Genomic DNA, 15,399 nt, shown 5'->3' with positions numbered 1-15,399 from the left:
ATAATAGAGAGCTTGCGATTTCCAAACGCCATCATACGCCCACGCATCTATTCAAAATCACTCTCATGTGATGGGATTTTGAATAGATGCACACGCGCTTGATACCATCGCGCGTATTTTGGGGGGCTTTAGCGTAGCCCCCCGGGAAAGAGCAGGGGCAGCCAAAATGAGGGGGGGGGGCGGAAGAAGAAGAAGAAGGGGCGGCAAAAAGAATTAGTAAATAAAAAAGGCGGAAAAATTTAATAAAGCATAAAAAATTTGAAAAAATGGTACTATACATCAAAATGTGCTGCTTTTAGGGCGCTAGCGCCTGAAACCGCTTTTTTTTTTTTTTTTTTTTGCTCTTCACTTTTCAAATGACCGAGAAAAAACCTTTTCGGGTTTTTGAGGAAGGGGCGGCAAAATTGAATTTTCTTCAGCCCCCCGGGGTTGGGGCGGCCACGGTACGCCACTGGATACCTACTTTGAAAATTGCAAGCTCTCTAATAATTATGATGCTGCATATGATAGACCAGGAGCCCAGTGTACTTGCTGGGCGTTTCAATAATGATATTATCCTGTTGACTCATCACTGATTGTTTGAACATTGGATAGTGTTCACTCCGAAGCTGGCTGATAATTATTCACATATGCTGCAAATAAGTCAAACTATACTTTTCTGAATCCTTATGGCCTAATGTATATACTTGGTGGTGGGTCTTCTTTAACAAGATCTGAACAATTTTGTAATTTGACCCCTGTGTGACATTTTCGGAGCAAGGTGCATTTTTGCCACCAAAGTTTTTCTGGTATTTCAAGTTGTTCAGCAAGTCTTAGTTGCAACTTACCCAGGCAACTTACAAGCCGTAACCACAAATGACATAATGTGTGAAAAACATATTATTCATATATTCTGCTTTAAAAACTAATAATATGATTCCACGTTCATATGAAAATTATGCATTATTTATAGTACCAGATTTCAAATGGTTACTAGTAATTCCATTTTAATTCCATTTTGTGCATCAAAACCAGGATCCAAGCACCCAATTTGTTTTTCTATTCATCAGTGCATACTATTTCAGAATGGTGCAGTACTTACTTCTAGTAGTTTATATTTTATTTATTAAAATTAATGTAGTCTTTCTATAAATTGGAATTCAGTTAGGCACCACATCCAATTTGGTCCTATAGAACTATTGGTGCCTGGTTATGGTTAGGTACCGATGACTTTTAACATCACTCCCTGGAAATTGTATCAAGCATAACTGTATGTTGTGCACTGTACAAATGTTCAGGGTACGACAAAAAGTGCCATCGGTACCTCTTCGGGCAACGATAGCGCTATAGGACCAAAAACGATGTTGTGCCTTATGTTACCTATTTATTTTGTGGAGTGGCACTGTGAGATCATTTCATTGTTATCAACATATTTATAAGGTATTTACCAATGTATTCATTTTATAATAGTAATTTAACCTACCCACCTAAATGTGCCTCATTACATTATACTTGATTGTTATTTTGGGGTTTTATACCAAGGGGTCCAAAATTACCTAAACACATCAAAAGAAATAAGTCCCCCTCTGAACATGTCGTCATAACATTGTAAGGTTTCGTTTTGTACCAATAAAACTAACTTTGAAATAATTATATGACTGTTTACTAAGTGCTGTGTGAAAATGAGAGATTTCCATGACTTCAGGGCTGAATGAGCCTAAATTGAAGGCAAAACTGCCCTTTTCAAAAGTCACAAAGTAGGCCTATGCTTGTCACAAAAGTTGATTCATGGCTTGTTACTAATGGAAAACCCCATGTGTTTGAGTGCAGTTTAAAATCCTCACCAAGTGAACATTTACTGTAACGTGTATCGATTCTTGATCATTCAGCCATGCAAATCCCCTTGGTGCAGAATTCAGCACAGTGAGTTGTAAGATGGCCAGTTCCATTCCTTGTCCCAATACGCCTTGCCGTTAACAAGCATAGGCCTACTTTGTGACTTTTGGAAAGGGCAGTTTTTGTCTTCAATTTGGGTTCATTCAGCCATGGACATCTTTTATTTTCACAAAACACTTAGTAAACAATCATATAATTATTTCTAAGTAAGTTTTATTGGTACAAAGTTTTAGTTTACGATGTTATAACGAAATTTTCAGAGGGGGACTTATTTCTTTTGATGTGTTTATTTCAAAATTACGGATCCAAAATTATTGGAATTAAGGGGTTGAAATTACCTTGTAACAACTTGTTAAAACAATGTCTCAGACCTGCCAACTGTCCCTCATTTTGGATTTACCAAAGTGAAAATGAGGGACAGTCCTGTTTTCTGAAAATTTCAGTGATGGCAAATTTAAATGTAAGAAAATGATGAAAATGTCTCTTTAAAATTTGCTATAGCATTCTCTTTAATCTATTGTGATAAATTCAGACCTGCAAAACCTTCTCTCTTCTCAAGTATTTGAATTTGTCGCTACCTGGTTTGTGTACATGTACACGGTTTTGGTCTCAATGTCCCTCATTCTGACTTCGGTAGGTTGGCAGGTCCGATGTCTGCCAAATATAGTCACTGGAAAATTGAGTAATGGGTTCCAGTCAATTCTATTGGCGTTCGCTGGTAAATGTCCCCGCTATTTTCTTTCCTCAAGAATGAAAATACTGGTCAGTTTCCATTGAGTAGAATTAATCTCTTATACATCTTTTTACCGGTGATTGAGTGGGGTATCTCACATCACAGTCCGGGGGGAGTTAAATGTATTAGATCATTAATGTACATAATTACCCCGATTTCATTTTTATGGCCACACATAGGGAGGTCAGATGATATTTTGAAATCCTGTATGTTGCGCTTTCAAATAGGGAGTGAATTAAACACCCAAGGCCTGTATTATGTGTGTGTTTATGAAGTCATAAAAGGTGCCTAAAAGTTTGTCGCAAAAATGTTTTGTACAGTATATTATATTTTATGTTAAAAAACAAAGAAATGCTGACTAGTGTAGAGAGAAAATGCAATACAATTAAATATTTAAATGTACATGTATTTACTATGAAGATCAATGAATTTATTTTAGAAACAAAGGGCTGTGCTATAATTATGAGCCTGAGGGAGTGTAAAATGTGGGGGGGGGGCAGGAAACCTTTGGTAAAGGTAAAGCCACGATTTCTCCGTGATACGGAAAAACAGAGAAATTCACGGAATTCGGGGTTTGCTCACGGAAATTTGAAAATGCCACAAAATAGTGAAAAAACTGTAACTTTTGTGTTGATTTGCAAAGAAAAGTGATTATTTAGCAGTAATCAACCATTAAACAATCCATTCTAGCATTAATTCTAGGCCTACGATGACAATGTTGAAGGGATACTACAGTAAACGGAGCACAAAATACACTTTTAAAACATATTTGTTTTTACTTCTCAGTGCAATCGTCCAATTTGTAACACGGAATTTAAATTTTGTAACACGGAAAAATCGTGGCTTTAGGTAAAGGGGGTGGGTGGTTTTGACAGGTTTTAAGAGTTGGGGAAAGCCTTTTTTGGCAGCCTGTTTTTTACGGTGTTTAACCTCCCCACCCTGGGGCTCATATTTATTGAACATCCTTTAAAATTTGTCCAGGGCAAACTGAAATTACGATCTTTTTTTGAAATGTAGATCTTTAGAAGTTGCAAAGCAGGCTTTAAGAGATTTGTGAACTGGGCTATTCCAGTTGAAATCCATCACTCACCCCCTATGGAAGACATGACTTTAATCGCCCACAGTCATGGTGCAGATTTCAAACTGATATCACCAATTCAGGTATCCCCATGTGTTTAAATATTAGTCTATTCTTCCATAGTGGGTGTATAGATAACAACCGTAATGGGTTGGTACAATTTGTGACCCTACTTCTCATACCCCACTTGACCCGACTTTTTTTCGTTACAATAAATCTGTTTAAATATTTCAATGAATACTAAATAAAGTGCAAATGAAGTCTACCGAATTGACATGGCTAAATCAGTGTGATTAGTGAAAAATTATATATTCAAAGATATTGTTTATAAACCTCGCCCTTCCTCGTTCGCTGCCATAATCTCCAAACCAGTCGTTTGTAAGCTGTCCAGTAGCGTAGGCAGGGGGGGCAGAGTGCCCCCCCTGACAAAAAATGAAAGAAAAAGTGCCCCTCTGATAAAAAATGAAAGAGAAAATCAGGAGGGCAAAGGAAAAGAAAAGGGCATGGAGCCCTTTTCTAGCAAAATTCAGGGCCAAAATAGTGTAAAATACAAAATTTTTCAAGGGCACGCTGCACACTTTTTAACAATAAAGCCCTTTTTAGCCAGATAACGAGCGTAAAATAGTGTAAAATACCATTTTTTTCAGGCTACGCGTGCACATCATCCCAATAAGGCCCTTTTCGGGAAGCTCAAGACATACAGTCTCTATGTATTGTATGATGCAACTGCAATTTTTTTCGTCTGTGCCCCTAAAATTTTATTTTGCCCCCCCTGACCAAGAAAGCTGGCTACGCCCCTGAAGCTGTCGCATTAAGGTGGTATTTGAGGCATTTTGGAAGTGCTCTATGCATGTTAAAAATAATAGACTAAATGAGTAGGGCAAAGAACACTGATCAATACGCCTTACGTTTTAAGCTAATCAGACATATGGTTTTTATAATACACACAATTATATCTTTGCATTGTATTATTTTTTATCAATAATCAATGAACCAATATGACTCGAAAGTGCTCATTAATATTCAACAACATTTTTATTTAATAGAATACTGGTTTCAAACTTGGTCAAAGTGTTCCTAATGACTTCCAGATAATTAATTAGTTAGCTGCTCTACTTTTTTTTTTATATTCAAAAGCTGACAGGGTAGTATTTGCACTTATTGAGAACATTTTGATCAAATTGTTGGTTAAAAGTGATAATATACCTAATTTAAATGAACATATCTAATCAAAATAAAATAGTTACGGGATCAAAAATAGGGATTCTATTCTATTCAGAAAATAAATAGTGTGAAATTAGAGTGAACACTTCTTTAGTTTCTGTTGACTATTTAGAAGCCGACGGGGCAACTATTAAAGTTTAAGCTACTTAGAATATTTGCATTTGAATGAAAACATCCATTAGTTCATTCTGTTGAATGCCAATGAGTCTCCCCCATGTTTCTACCCCGGGTTTCTACTTTTCATGTTACTGTGGTTATTCGTTAACGAAAGTATTTACACCTAAATGATAAAATTCTTTTATTTTGAATGCCAATATAAATGTACCTACCCATGCATTGTGCTTCGAACTTTTATGTCGCTCTGGTTATTAAAAGTACTTTAGTTTCCGTCTTACACTATTAACTCAAAATGAAAATAAAATCTTCAGAAAGTAATAAAATATCTGTATTATAAAGAGTATACTATTAATATTAGGCCTAAAACGAATTAGACCTAGTCAAACAAATCAAACTCAAATAATTTATTTTTAAATTACATACCTAAAAATCTTCTGAAAGTCACAAACGGTTTTGACTCAGCCATTTATTAATTTCTAGAATATGCCTTAAATACCACCTTAAGATCTACGCATGACGACATCATAAACTTATTTTTTATTGTCATTGCATGCAGTAGGCTTATTTAACTATTTTACTGCTAGCAACATTTGGTATTTATTTAACATTGACTTCAACGTATACAGCTGTATAGGGCTACCACCACACCAGGTTCAACCAAGTTTATAGCAGATATTGGGCAACCAGTTACTGACTTCTCCTGGTAATTGGTCGATCAATAAGCAAACACTCATGGTGTGCTCATGGTCTGAGCAAATAAGTCCGGGTGTTTTGTAATTGTACAGGGCTCAAAACTCATCAATGCTAATTATATCTCAATATCGCTGAACGAGGCTTTGAAATTTGCGTTAAAAAATGCTTGAAAATGCTGTTTTTTAATCGATAATAAAGGAAATGTGTCTGGCATTTGTTCAATATTTGATTACCTACTGAATACACTGCGAATATCTCACAAAACGTAAAAAATAAGTCGGGTCAAGTGGGGTATGAGAAGTAGGGTCACAAATTGTACCAACCCAACTGTAATAGCCTAGTGAAGTTACAGGGATGCAACTCAACAACAAACCAACAACGAACAAAACAGCTCATCATTTCTGTCATAGTTGAAAATGTTTATTAGCTACATCATATTTGATTAAACATACAAAATTAATGTTTATACAGCGGAAACTCATTAACACAAAATTCCTGATAACACAAAATGTTATATTAAAGACCGGATAACACAAAATCCTGTTAACGCAAACTAAAATATGAGGCCCTGGCCCAGTGGCGTAGCTGCCGGGGGGATCGCCCCCCTGCCTATTTGGGCCCCACCCCCTAGTGCAAGGGAAAAAGGAGGGAGAGAGGAGGAGAGAGAGGGAAGAGGAGGGAAAGAGAGATATTGGAATACATACGATATGCAATAAGCCTGGCAAAATTAGTCTATTGGGGCCCCCTAGTTTGGCCCCCGCCCCATAGAGGCTTGCCCCCCCCCTGGAAAAAAATCCCAGCTACGCCGCTGCCCTGGCCAGGAGGCACTGACAATTTTATTAACGAGGTTCCAGTGTACCGGTACCAGGGCCTAGATTTCGTCTTGGTTTGCGAGAATCAAAATACATCATAGTCACTGCACTTACTGTATGATACAATGAGAGAAGTTGATTCTCGCAACCGAATCTATTATGATAATCGATTCTGTGATTCTAGTCGAAATCTAGGCCCTGGGTACCCAAACTTATAAAATCAATTTCAATATCAGCAATGTGTCTTGCCATTGTGTGTCAGGGTTAAAATTTTGGTGAGAACATTCTTGCATTTTATATGGTATATTCTCCAAGAAAGTTTTACATGAATCAGTTGATTCTCATTATTTTCAAAGTCTATTCAGTAGGTAGTTTGCAAGAATCAAATTGAGGGTTTCGTGCAAGAAAAGACTTATCTGCAATATCTGCCCTATAGATAATTTGACCATTTCCAGGGGTAGAGCTAGAACAAAACACTCCAGTGTCCACTGGGACCCCTGAACCTAAAAAAGTAGGGGGGTCCGCATCAGAGTTTGGCGAGTCAGAGCTGCACAAATGCAGCATGTCTGCCATAAACTGGGGGTCTGTAGGCACCACTGAACTTGCAGAAAATTTAAAAATATGGGGTCCCAACTGCTACGTATTTTGGTGAGTCCGGGACCCTAAAATGCAGCCTAGCGCTACCCCTGCAGTGCATTCTATAAGAAATCTGGCAGTTATTGCAGATTGACCTTTTCCTGCTCTAAACCCCCGAAATGATTCACATTTCGCTGCTGCAAGAATGAAGATGTTGTGTGTAATAAATGTAGTACCAAGTACTTATTTTTATAGTCAATATAGTTTCAAAATATATACAGAAATAAAACAGTATAACTAGTATCATTTATTGTGTATAGTCTATCCATATGAGGTCCACACCACATAAAGTTCCCATTATTTTATGTGTTCAAAGGTACAGAGGAATTGTAATTTTCTCATAGTTAAAACTTCCTGGTTCATTTAAGGGGTGGGGTATGAACGTTTGGACAGTATTTATTGTGGGACATTTATAGAGCAGGGCCGTAGCAAGCGGGGCGGCCGGGGATGCCATGGCCGCCCCACTTTTTGAGAAATTTGTTATGTTTTTCTTTATGTCTTTATTTCAATTTGGCCATAAATTTGTGATTTGGCCGCCCCACATTTGTGATGGCCGCCCCACATTTTTCAACCTTGCTACGGCCCTGTTATAGAGCACATCAGACATTCTGAATACGAAGAATGTCCTGATATCAAATAATTTTGATTTTTTGAAATTTGCAATGTAATACACATTTTATGGCAAATGATTAAAAATTGATATTTAACAGTAGGGGAGATTGGGGTTAGTTGAAACATTTTTCACAAAATCGTCTTTTTAACGCAAACCGATTACTTTCAAGAAACACTAACCATATCAGTATAAACATATACATACATGCTACAAATACAGCCTTAAACTTTATTGGACCTGCTTATGATTATTCATATAATCCAATTTGAAAATTTGAAAAAAGTGTTTCAACTAACCCCACCCCTGGGGTAAGTTGAAACATAGGGTGGGGTTAGTTGAAACACGGCTTGTAAAAATTTCAAAATAATTATTATTGTGTTGTTAGGGTTATACTTCCCTTGAAGGCACCCTTTAACATACAATCAGTGTGAAAAAATGAATAAATAAATATGTGGGAGTGCGGGTCAATACTTTGGACACAAGGTGACAAGTGTCACCATGGACCAAAATATGAGAAGCCTAAAATATTATAAAATGTTACTTTCTGTGTGCATTTTTTGCTTGTATTATTGCTTTTTAACCATATTAAAGCAATATTGAAGAAATGGTAAACATGTTACAAATTTTTAAAAAGTCAAATTTTTAACCATAGTTTTCTATGCGATTTTCACGTTTCAACTAACCCCACCTCAAAAGTTTCAACTAACCCCGATGCCTATTTTTACATTTCAAAGTTCATTACACAAAATAAGAAATACAATAAAACTTTTATTTAACATTATTCTGGGACTTACTACTAGTGCTTATGATACTCAAAAAATAATCCCCTGAATCTTTAAACAACATGGAGATAACGCATCTTTTCTGAGGGGCATAAAAATTAGTCAGTAAGTCAAAAAACAGATATTCCTTTACCAAGCCAACACTGGTGGGGCATCAGTGCTGTTGCTAATTTGGTGGATGACCCTTACTAATACCTATTACTAGGTGCCAGTATTTTACCAAATAAATTTTTTGTGTCAGAAAAAAATACAATGTTTCAACTTACCCCGCGTTCCAACTAACCCCAATCTCCCCTACTCGAAGATTTATACTTAAAGTGTATGTAGGTGGGATGAAAAGCCGACGATCAATTGAAAATTTTGACCTTTCGTATTGAAGATATGGATTTTTTTCCCCAAAACACAAAAAAAAAAATAGGTCTTTTTGGGAAAAAAATCCATATCTTCAATATAAAAGGTCAAAATTTTCAATTGATCGTCGGCTTTTCATCCCACCTACATACACTTTAAGTATAAATCTTCGAGTACTGTTAAATATCAATTTTTAATCATTTGCCATAAAATGTGTATTACATTGCAAATTTCAAAAAAAATCAATTGTCGGCTTTTCCTCCCAGCTACATACACTTTAAGAATATATCATTAGATTTATAAAATTTACTTCGAGTACTGTTATATCAAAAATGTGAAAAATATCAACTTTTAATAATTTGTCATAAAATTTGTATTATATTGTGAATTTCAAAAAATGGAAATTATTTGATATCAGAAAGACATCTTCGTATTCAGAATGCAATTCGATATGTCTGATGTGCTCTCATGTCCCACAAAAAATACTGTCGAAATGCTCAAAACGATCATTCCAGATCCCTTAAAACACCATTTTGCTCCAATCTATTGATCTTACAGCAAACCACTTGTACTTTTTGTAGTTAGACCAAATAAAAAAATAAACATGTTTCACATCCGCTCCCGCTTCCTTTTTTGAAGTTTCTTCAATTTTATTTTTATTTTGTGAAAGTCAGTTATAACTTTTCACAAAAAATGTCTACATGTAGGAAGTACAGATGCTTTCTATAGTCTTGCTAATATACAAGAAACACTTTGGATGGTTTTGAGATAATTAGAGGGGGCCTACCTCTCAGAACAACAAATAAAAAGAGGCCTCCTCCTTTTTCCAGGCATTATTGTGTACGCTAAAACAGCTCTAATTATGGGTATTTACACCGATTTTGCGATAAAAAATAAAAAGCCCCCTCCTCCTCCTTTTTTTTCAAAAACCCGGACGTGAAACATGTTTTTTATTTTACTTGGCCTTATGTCATCTGGTGGTGTGGAACCAAAAATAAGCCTCAAATTTCAGAATTTTAACAAATGCAATCTGAGTAAACTATCCACAAGACCACAAATTACAGCTATCATAAAAAACAGGCACATCAGCCTTCTTTTCCAACTTAGTTCCCCCATTAAATCAAACAGACCAGTTTTAAGTCTGGAGATAATAAATACTACCATAATTAACCCCTTGAGCACTACCTGCCAATCTAACATGGCTTCTGATGATATCTTCATTTTAATCGCCAATCAGAATGGAGTTTTGCAAATAATTCACTCCAATTTTTTTGTGTGGTGAAATTATTCTAACAATGATGCTGATTGGCCCAATTGATAATGAAAACTCCTTTTTGACCAATAGGCAGGTAGTTCTCATGGGGTTAAACAGAGCTGATGCTTGTCCTTGGAGGATGTGCTGCATGTGCAAAAGTGCCTCGGTCCTCAAAAATGACATCGGTGCTAGTAATAAACCATGGCTGTCTAGTGTCTACAGCTTTGGTGCGGTTCTCAGAATGAAAACACTTTTTTTTGCTACCCATTAAACTCTGACCCAATTTTGTGATCTGAAATCTGAAATTTTGTTGTAAAATTCACTTTAAACTTCTCTTTTAGAATAAATGCTTTCACGTGTCTTATGCTTCAAGTAACATAACTGTATGATTTTGTGGCAAAATATACATTTAAAAGGCTTCTCTGTAGTATGAACATGTTCATGTGCCTTCAAGGAACCGGAGTGTGTGAAGGTTCTATTGCAAAATATTTATAATGTAAGAATTACAAAATTCTGTTCCAAATTAGACCAGCCTTTAGACCTGATCTCTTTCTCTTCATTAAGAAAAGTTTTGTCTTTTTGAATGTTGGGGTTTTAACTCATGTATTTATTTGTTTTTGCCCCCATTGGATGTTTGTTTTTTACAATTTATGCTGAAATGGCTTCCTTTTTGTATGAATATGTTCATGTCTCAAGTCACCTGACTGTGTGAAGTATTTGTTGCAAAATTTACACTACAGGGCTTCACTTATAGTCCCGCTTATACAATGTAGTATGAATGTGTGACTTGACTGTATGAAGCCTTATTGCAAAGTTAACACTTGGAAGGGAAATTTTTAGCATGAAAATGTATGTGTGACTGCCTTCAAAGAAACTGGATGTGCGTCATTTGCACTTAAAGGGTTTGCACAACATGTGTCTTCAAGTTACTTAAATTTGTGAAGGCGTTATTGCAAATTTTTAAAATGGCTTCATGTGTTTTCAAAATATTCGAACATGGAAACCTTTTGTGGCAAAATTTACATTTGAAAGAGAACTCATTGGTATGAAAAGGTTCATGTGCCTTCAAAGAAACTGTGAAACTTTTGTTGCAAAATTGCCACTTGCCACTTCTCTTTATGAATATGTTCACTTCAAGTTACTTGATGTTGTGATGGCTTTGTTGCCAATTTTACATTTAAATGGCTTCACTTAAGGCACCAGAGTCAAGTTTGTCCAATCTTTGGATCGACCGTTGATGCTGCTGCAATGCTTGTTATCAGTGTTCGAAATTTTGGTTGTCCGTTTGCCCGGGACAACCAAAGATCTGCAGCCAAAAGTCACTTTTTCAGCATGTCAGTTTGCTCAAACCTGACACAACTGATGAATTGTTAAAGATTTAAGAGTAATTGTTCATAAATTGACTACACTCACTCCACTTTATTGGTCACATGTAGTTGTTTCAGATTGTGGCAGCTTACGGACAACTAAAAACTTTGGCGGACAACCAGAAATTACAACTGGGTTGTCCGTGGGACAACCCTTTTTATTTCCTTAATTCGGACACTGCTTGTTATTAATGAACTATCAACTAATTCATCAGAAGTAACGGTAAAATTGTATTGGACAAGGACAATATATTACCTACAAAGATTAAATGTCATAACAATTCATAATAGCTTATTAAATGATAATAATAGAGATCGACCAAGCATCAAACTCGATCAAAAGATCAAACTCATTTGGTTCTATTGACTTAGTATGAATGCATTCATGTATGAAGCTTTTATTGCAAAATTTACGTTGAAATGGCTTCTCTTTAGTATGTTTGCGCTCATGTTTTTCAAGTTACTTGAATCTGAAGTTTTTGTGGCAAATTTTACACTAGTCTCTTACGTATGAACACGTTCATTTTACTTGATGTTGTGAAGCCTTTGTTGCAAAATTTACAATGAAAAGGCTTCTCTTTCGAATGAATGAGTTGATTTGTCTTCAAATTACCCGACTGTGTGAAGCCTTTGTTGCAAGATTTACACTTGAAAGGGAAATCATTAGTATGAATAGACTCATGCGTCTTCAGGTGACCTGACTGTGTGAAGTTTTTATTGCAAAATTTACATTGTAGGCTTCTCTTTAGTATGAATGCCCTCATGCCTTTGCAAGTTACCTGACGTTGTGAAGCTTTTGTTACAAATTTTACACTTAAAGGGCTTCTCTTTTGTGTGAATACGTTCATGAGTCTTCAAGGAACCTGAATGGGCGAAGCTTTTGTTGCAATATTTACAATTAAAAGGTCTCTCTTTAGAATGAATGCGTTGATGCGTCTTCAAGTCACCTGCTCGTGTAAAGCCTTTGTGGCAAAATGTACACTTGAAAGGGAAATCACCAGTATGAATAAACTCATGTGCCTTCAAGTGACCTGACTGTGTGAAGCTTTTGTTGCAAATGTTACACTTAAAAGGCTTCTCTTTAGCGTGAATGCGCTCATGTGACTTTAAGTTATGTGACCCTCTGAAGCCTTTGTTACAAAATTTACACTTGAAATGGAAATCATTAGTATGAATAGACTGATGAGTCTTCAAGTGATGTGGTTGTGTGAAGCATTTGTTGCAAATTTTACACTGAAAAGGCTTCTCTTTATTGTGAATACGCTCATGTGTCTTCAAGTTACCTGAATGGGTGAATCCTTTGTTGCAAACTTTACACTTAAAGGGCTTCTCTTTAGAATGAATGCGTTGATGTGTCTTCAAGTTACCTGTCTGTGTGAAGCCTTTGTGACAAAATTTACACTTGAAAGGGAAATCACCAGTATGAACAAACTCATGTGCCTTCAAAGAACTTGAATGGGTGAAGCTTTTGTTGCAAATGTTACACTTAAAAGGCTTCTCTTTAGCGTGAATACGCTCATGTGACTTCAAGTTACTTAACGTTGTGAAGCTTTTGTTGCAAAATTTACACATAAATGGCTTCTCTTTAGTGTGAATGCGCTCATGTGACTTCAAGTCATATGACCCTTTGAAGCCTTTGTTACAAAATTTACACTTGAAAGGGAAATCACCAGTATGAATAAATTCATGTGACTTCAAGTTACTTAACGTTGTGAAGCTTTTGTTGCAAATGTTACACTTAAAAGGCTTCTCTTTAGTGTGAATGCGCTCATGTGCCTTCAAGGTATATGACCCTCTGAAGCCTTTGTTACAAAATTTACACTTGAAACAGAAAACATTAGTATGGATAGACTCATGAGTCTTCAAGTTACTTGGATGTGTGAAGCTTTTATTGCAAATTTTACACTTAAAAGGCTTCACTTTAGTATGAATAGACTCATGTCTCTTCAAGTGAACTGACTGTCTGAAACCTTTGTTGCAAAATTGACATATAAATGTTTTTTCGTTTGTATGAATATACTCATGTGTCTTCAAGTTACTTGGATCAGTGAAGGCTTTGTTGCAAAATTTACATTTATATGGCTTCACTTTAGTATGAATACGCTCATGTCTCTGCAAGTGAGTTGAACGTTTGAAGCCTTTGTTACAAAATCTACACTTGAAAGGGACATCATTAGTATGAATAGGTTCATGTGCTTTCAAAGAACCTGACTGTGCGAAGCTTTTATTGCAAATTTTACACTGAAAAGGCTTCTCTTTAGTGTGGATACGCTCATGTCTCTGCAAGTTAACTGAACTTGTGAAACCTTTGTTACAAAATCTACATTTAAAACAAAACTCTTTGGTGTGAAACCTTTCATGTTGTTTGACATAACCTGAAGAACTGAATTTCTTAAGACAGAATTGACATTGAAAATTCTTGACACATTTCTCATGCTCTACATTAGCACTGATGTAACTGCCTTCTGGATATATGGAAGAAGTCTCTGAAGGAATGGAAGATCCAGAAGCTTCCTCAGATGTGGAACTAGTAGATGCACGTTTTTTGCTGCCACGTTGCTTAGCATTCTCCGTGCCACAGGCAAGCTGTGTTCTGCGTGTCTTCTGTTTAGAACTGATGTGGGAACTGATGACACTCCCTTTTGTCTTGATCTTTGCTGACTTTTTCTCATCTTCCAATTGTTCCTGAGTAGATACCTTTCCTCTTTCGTCTTCTTTTGCCTGTCTTGATTTCCTCTTTACATATTGCTCTTGCTCTACATTAGCACTGATGTAACTGTCTTCTTGACCTGTGGAAGAAGTCTCCAAAGCAATGACAGATCCAGAAGTTTCCTTGTAAGTGGAACTAGTAGATGCACATTTACTATAACCATGTTGCTGCTTACCATTTCCTATCCCACCCGTTCGCTGACTTCCGCGAGCCGCCTTCTGTTTAGAAAGGATGACACTGCCTTTGCTCTTGATCTTTGGCGACATTTTCCCATCTTGACATATTCTCTTGACCGGTACAGATTGTCCATTAGTAGACACATTTCCTGTTTTGTCATCTTTCTTCTGTCTTGCCTTCCTCATTCTCTCTAGCATCTTTCTCCTACTTCTCTTTGTCTTCTGTATTTTGGGTATGGGCACATATATAACGGTGCTCTTATAGTCATACCAGAAGGGGCGAATCCACATTTCATGGTGGCGAATATGGAACAGATATCTAAATACGTCATTGTAGAATCTTCGTCCACAATATTTACAAACGTGAGGCATTAAATAGTCCCACTCACGTGCAGGTCTCTTTACCATTGTTCTGTAATGAAAATAAAGGTAGAAAACTTAAATTATTATTACTTTTAGGAGAAAATACGGATGGTGGTTCCATAAGGCGCGTGAAAGTCGATTCCGAGTTTATCGTCCCCCGCGCGCGTCACGTTCCATAAGGTGCGTGAAAGTCGATTCCGAGTTTATCGTCCCCCGCGCGCGTCACTTTTGGAAACCAAAAATACCCGCGTCAAATGTTCAAAAATGCCAAAATAATTCATTATTTTCAAAGTATCATTGTTTTCACCAGTTTTAGCAATTGGAAACATATATTTCTATTTGTAAAACATATATTCATAACTTGGAAACAAAACCAGGCTCTTGTCTAGCCCTTACCCATATAAAAAACATGTTTATAAATCACATGTATGAGTTTGGCATCAACACACATTTTAGGTCAATAATGAAATTTGATGAAATAATGAAAAAAGAAAAAGTCACCTCACCAACATGGAAAAAAAAGTGACGATAAACTCGGAATTGACTTTCATGGGCCTAATATTATGGTCATTTGGTTTTTAATGTATAATTATTTTCAATTTTTTTATGCAATG

General features: G+C 36.3%; 1 protein-coding gene across 1 annotated transcript; it reads right to left on the bottom strand.

Moving 5' to 3' along the window:
- Nucleotides 1-9,312: 9,312 nt before the first annotated feature.
- Nucleotides 9,313-14,834, bottom strand: LOC140166386 (uncharacterized). The gene is given in 2 exon segments (XM_072189837.1): nucleotides 9,313-12,263; nucleotides 12,265-14,834. Coding segments are annotated over 2 exon segments (2,592 nt in total). The 5' UTR covers nucleotides 14,621-14,834; the 3' UTR covers nucleotides 9,313-12,027.
- Nucleotides 14,835-15,399: the final 565 nt, after the last annotated feature.

The sequence above is a fragment of the Amphiura filiformis genome, chromosome 12 (assembly GCF_039555335.1).
Source record: "Amphiura filiformis chromosome 12, Afil_fr2py, whole genome shotgun sequence".
Classification (NCBI taxonomy): domain Eukaryota; kingdom Metazoa; phylum Echinodermata; class Ophiuroidea; order Amphilepidida; family Amphiuridae; genus Amphiura; species Amphiura filiformis.
Note: the sequence above shows the minus strand (reverse complement) of the source record. Positions and strands in the feature narration are given on the sequence as shown.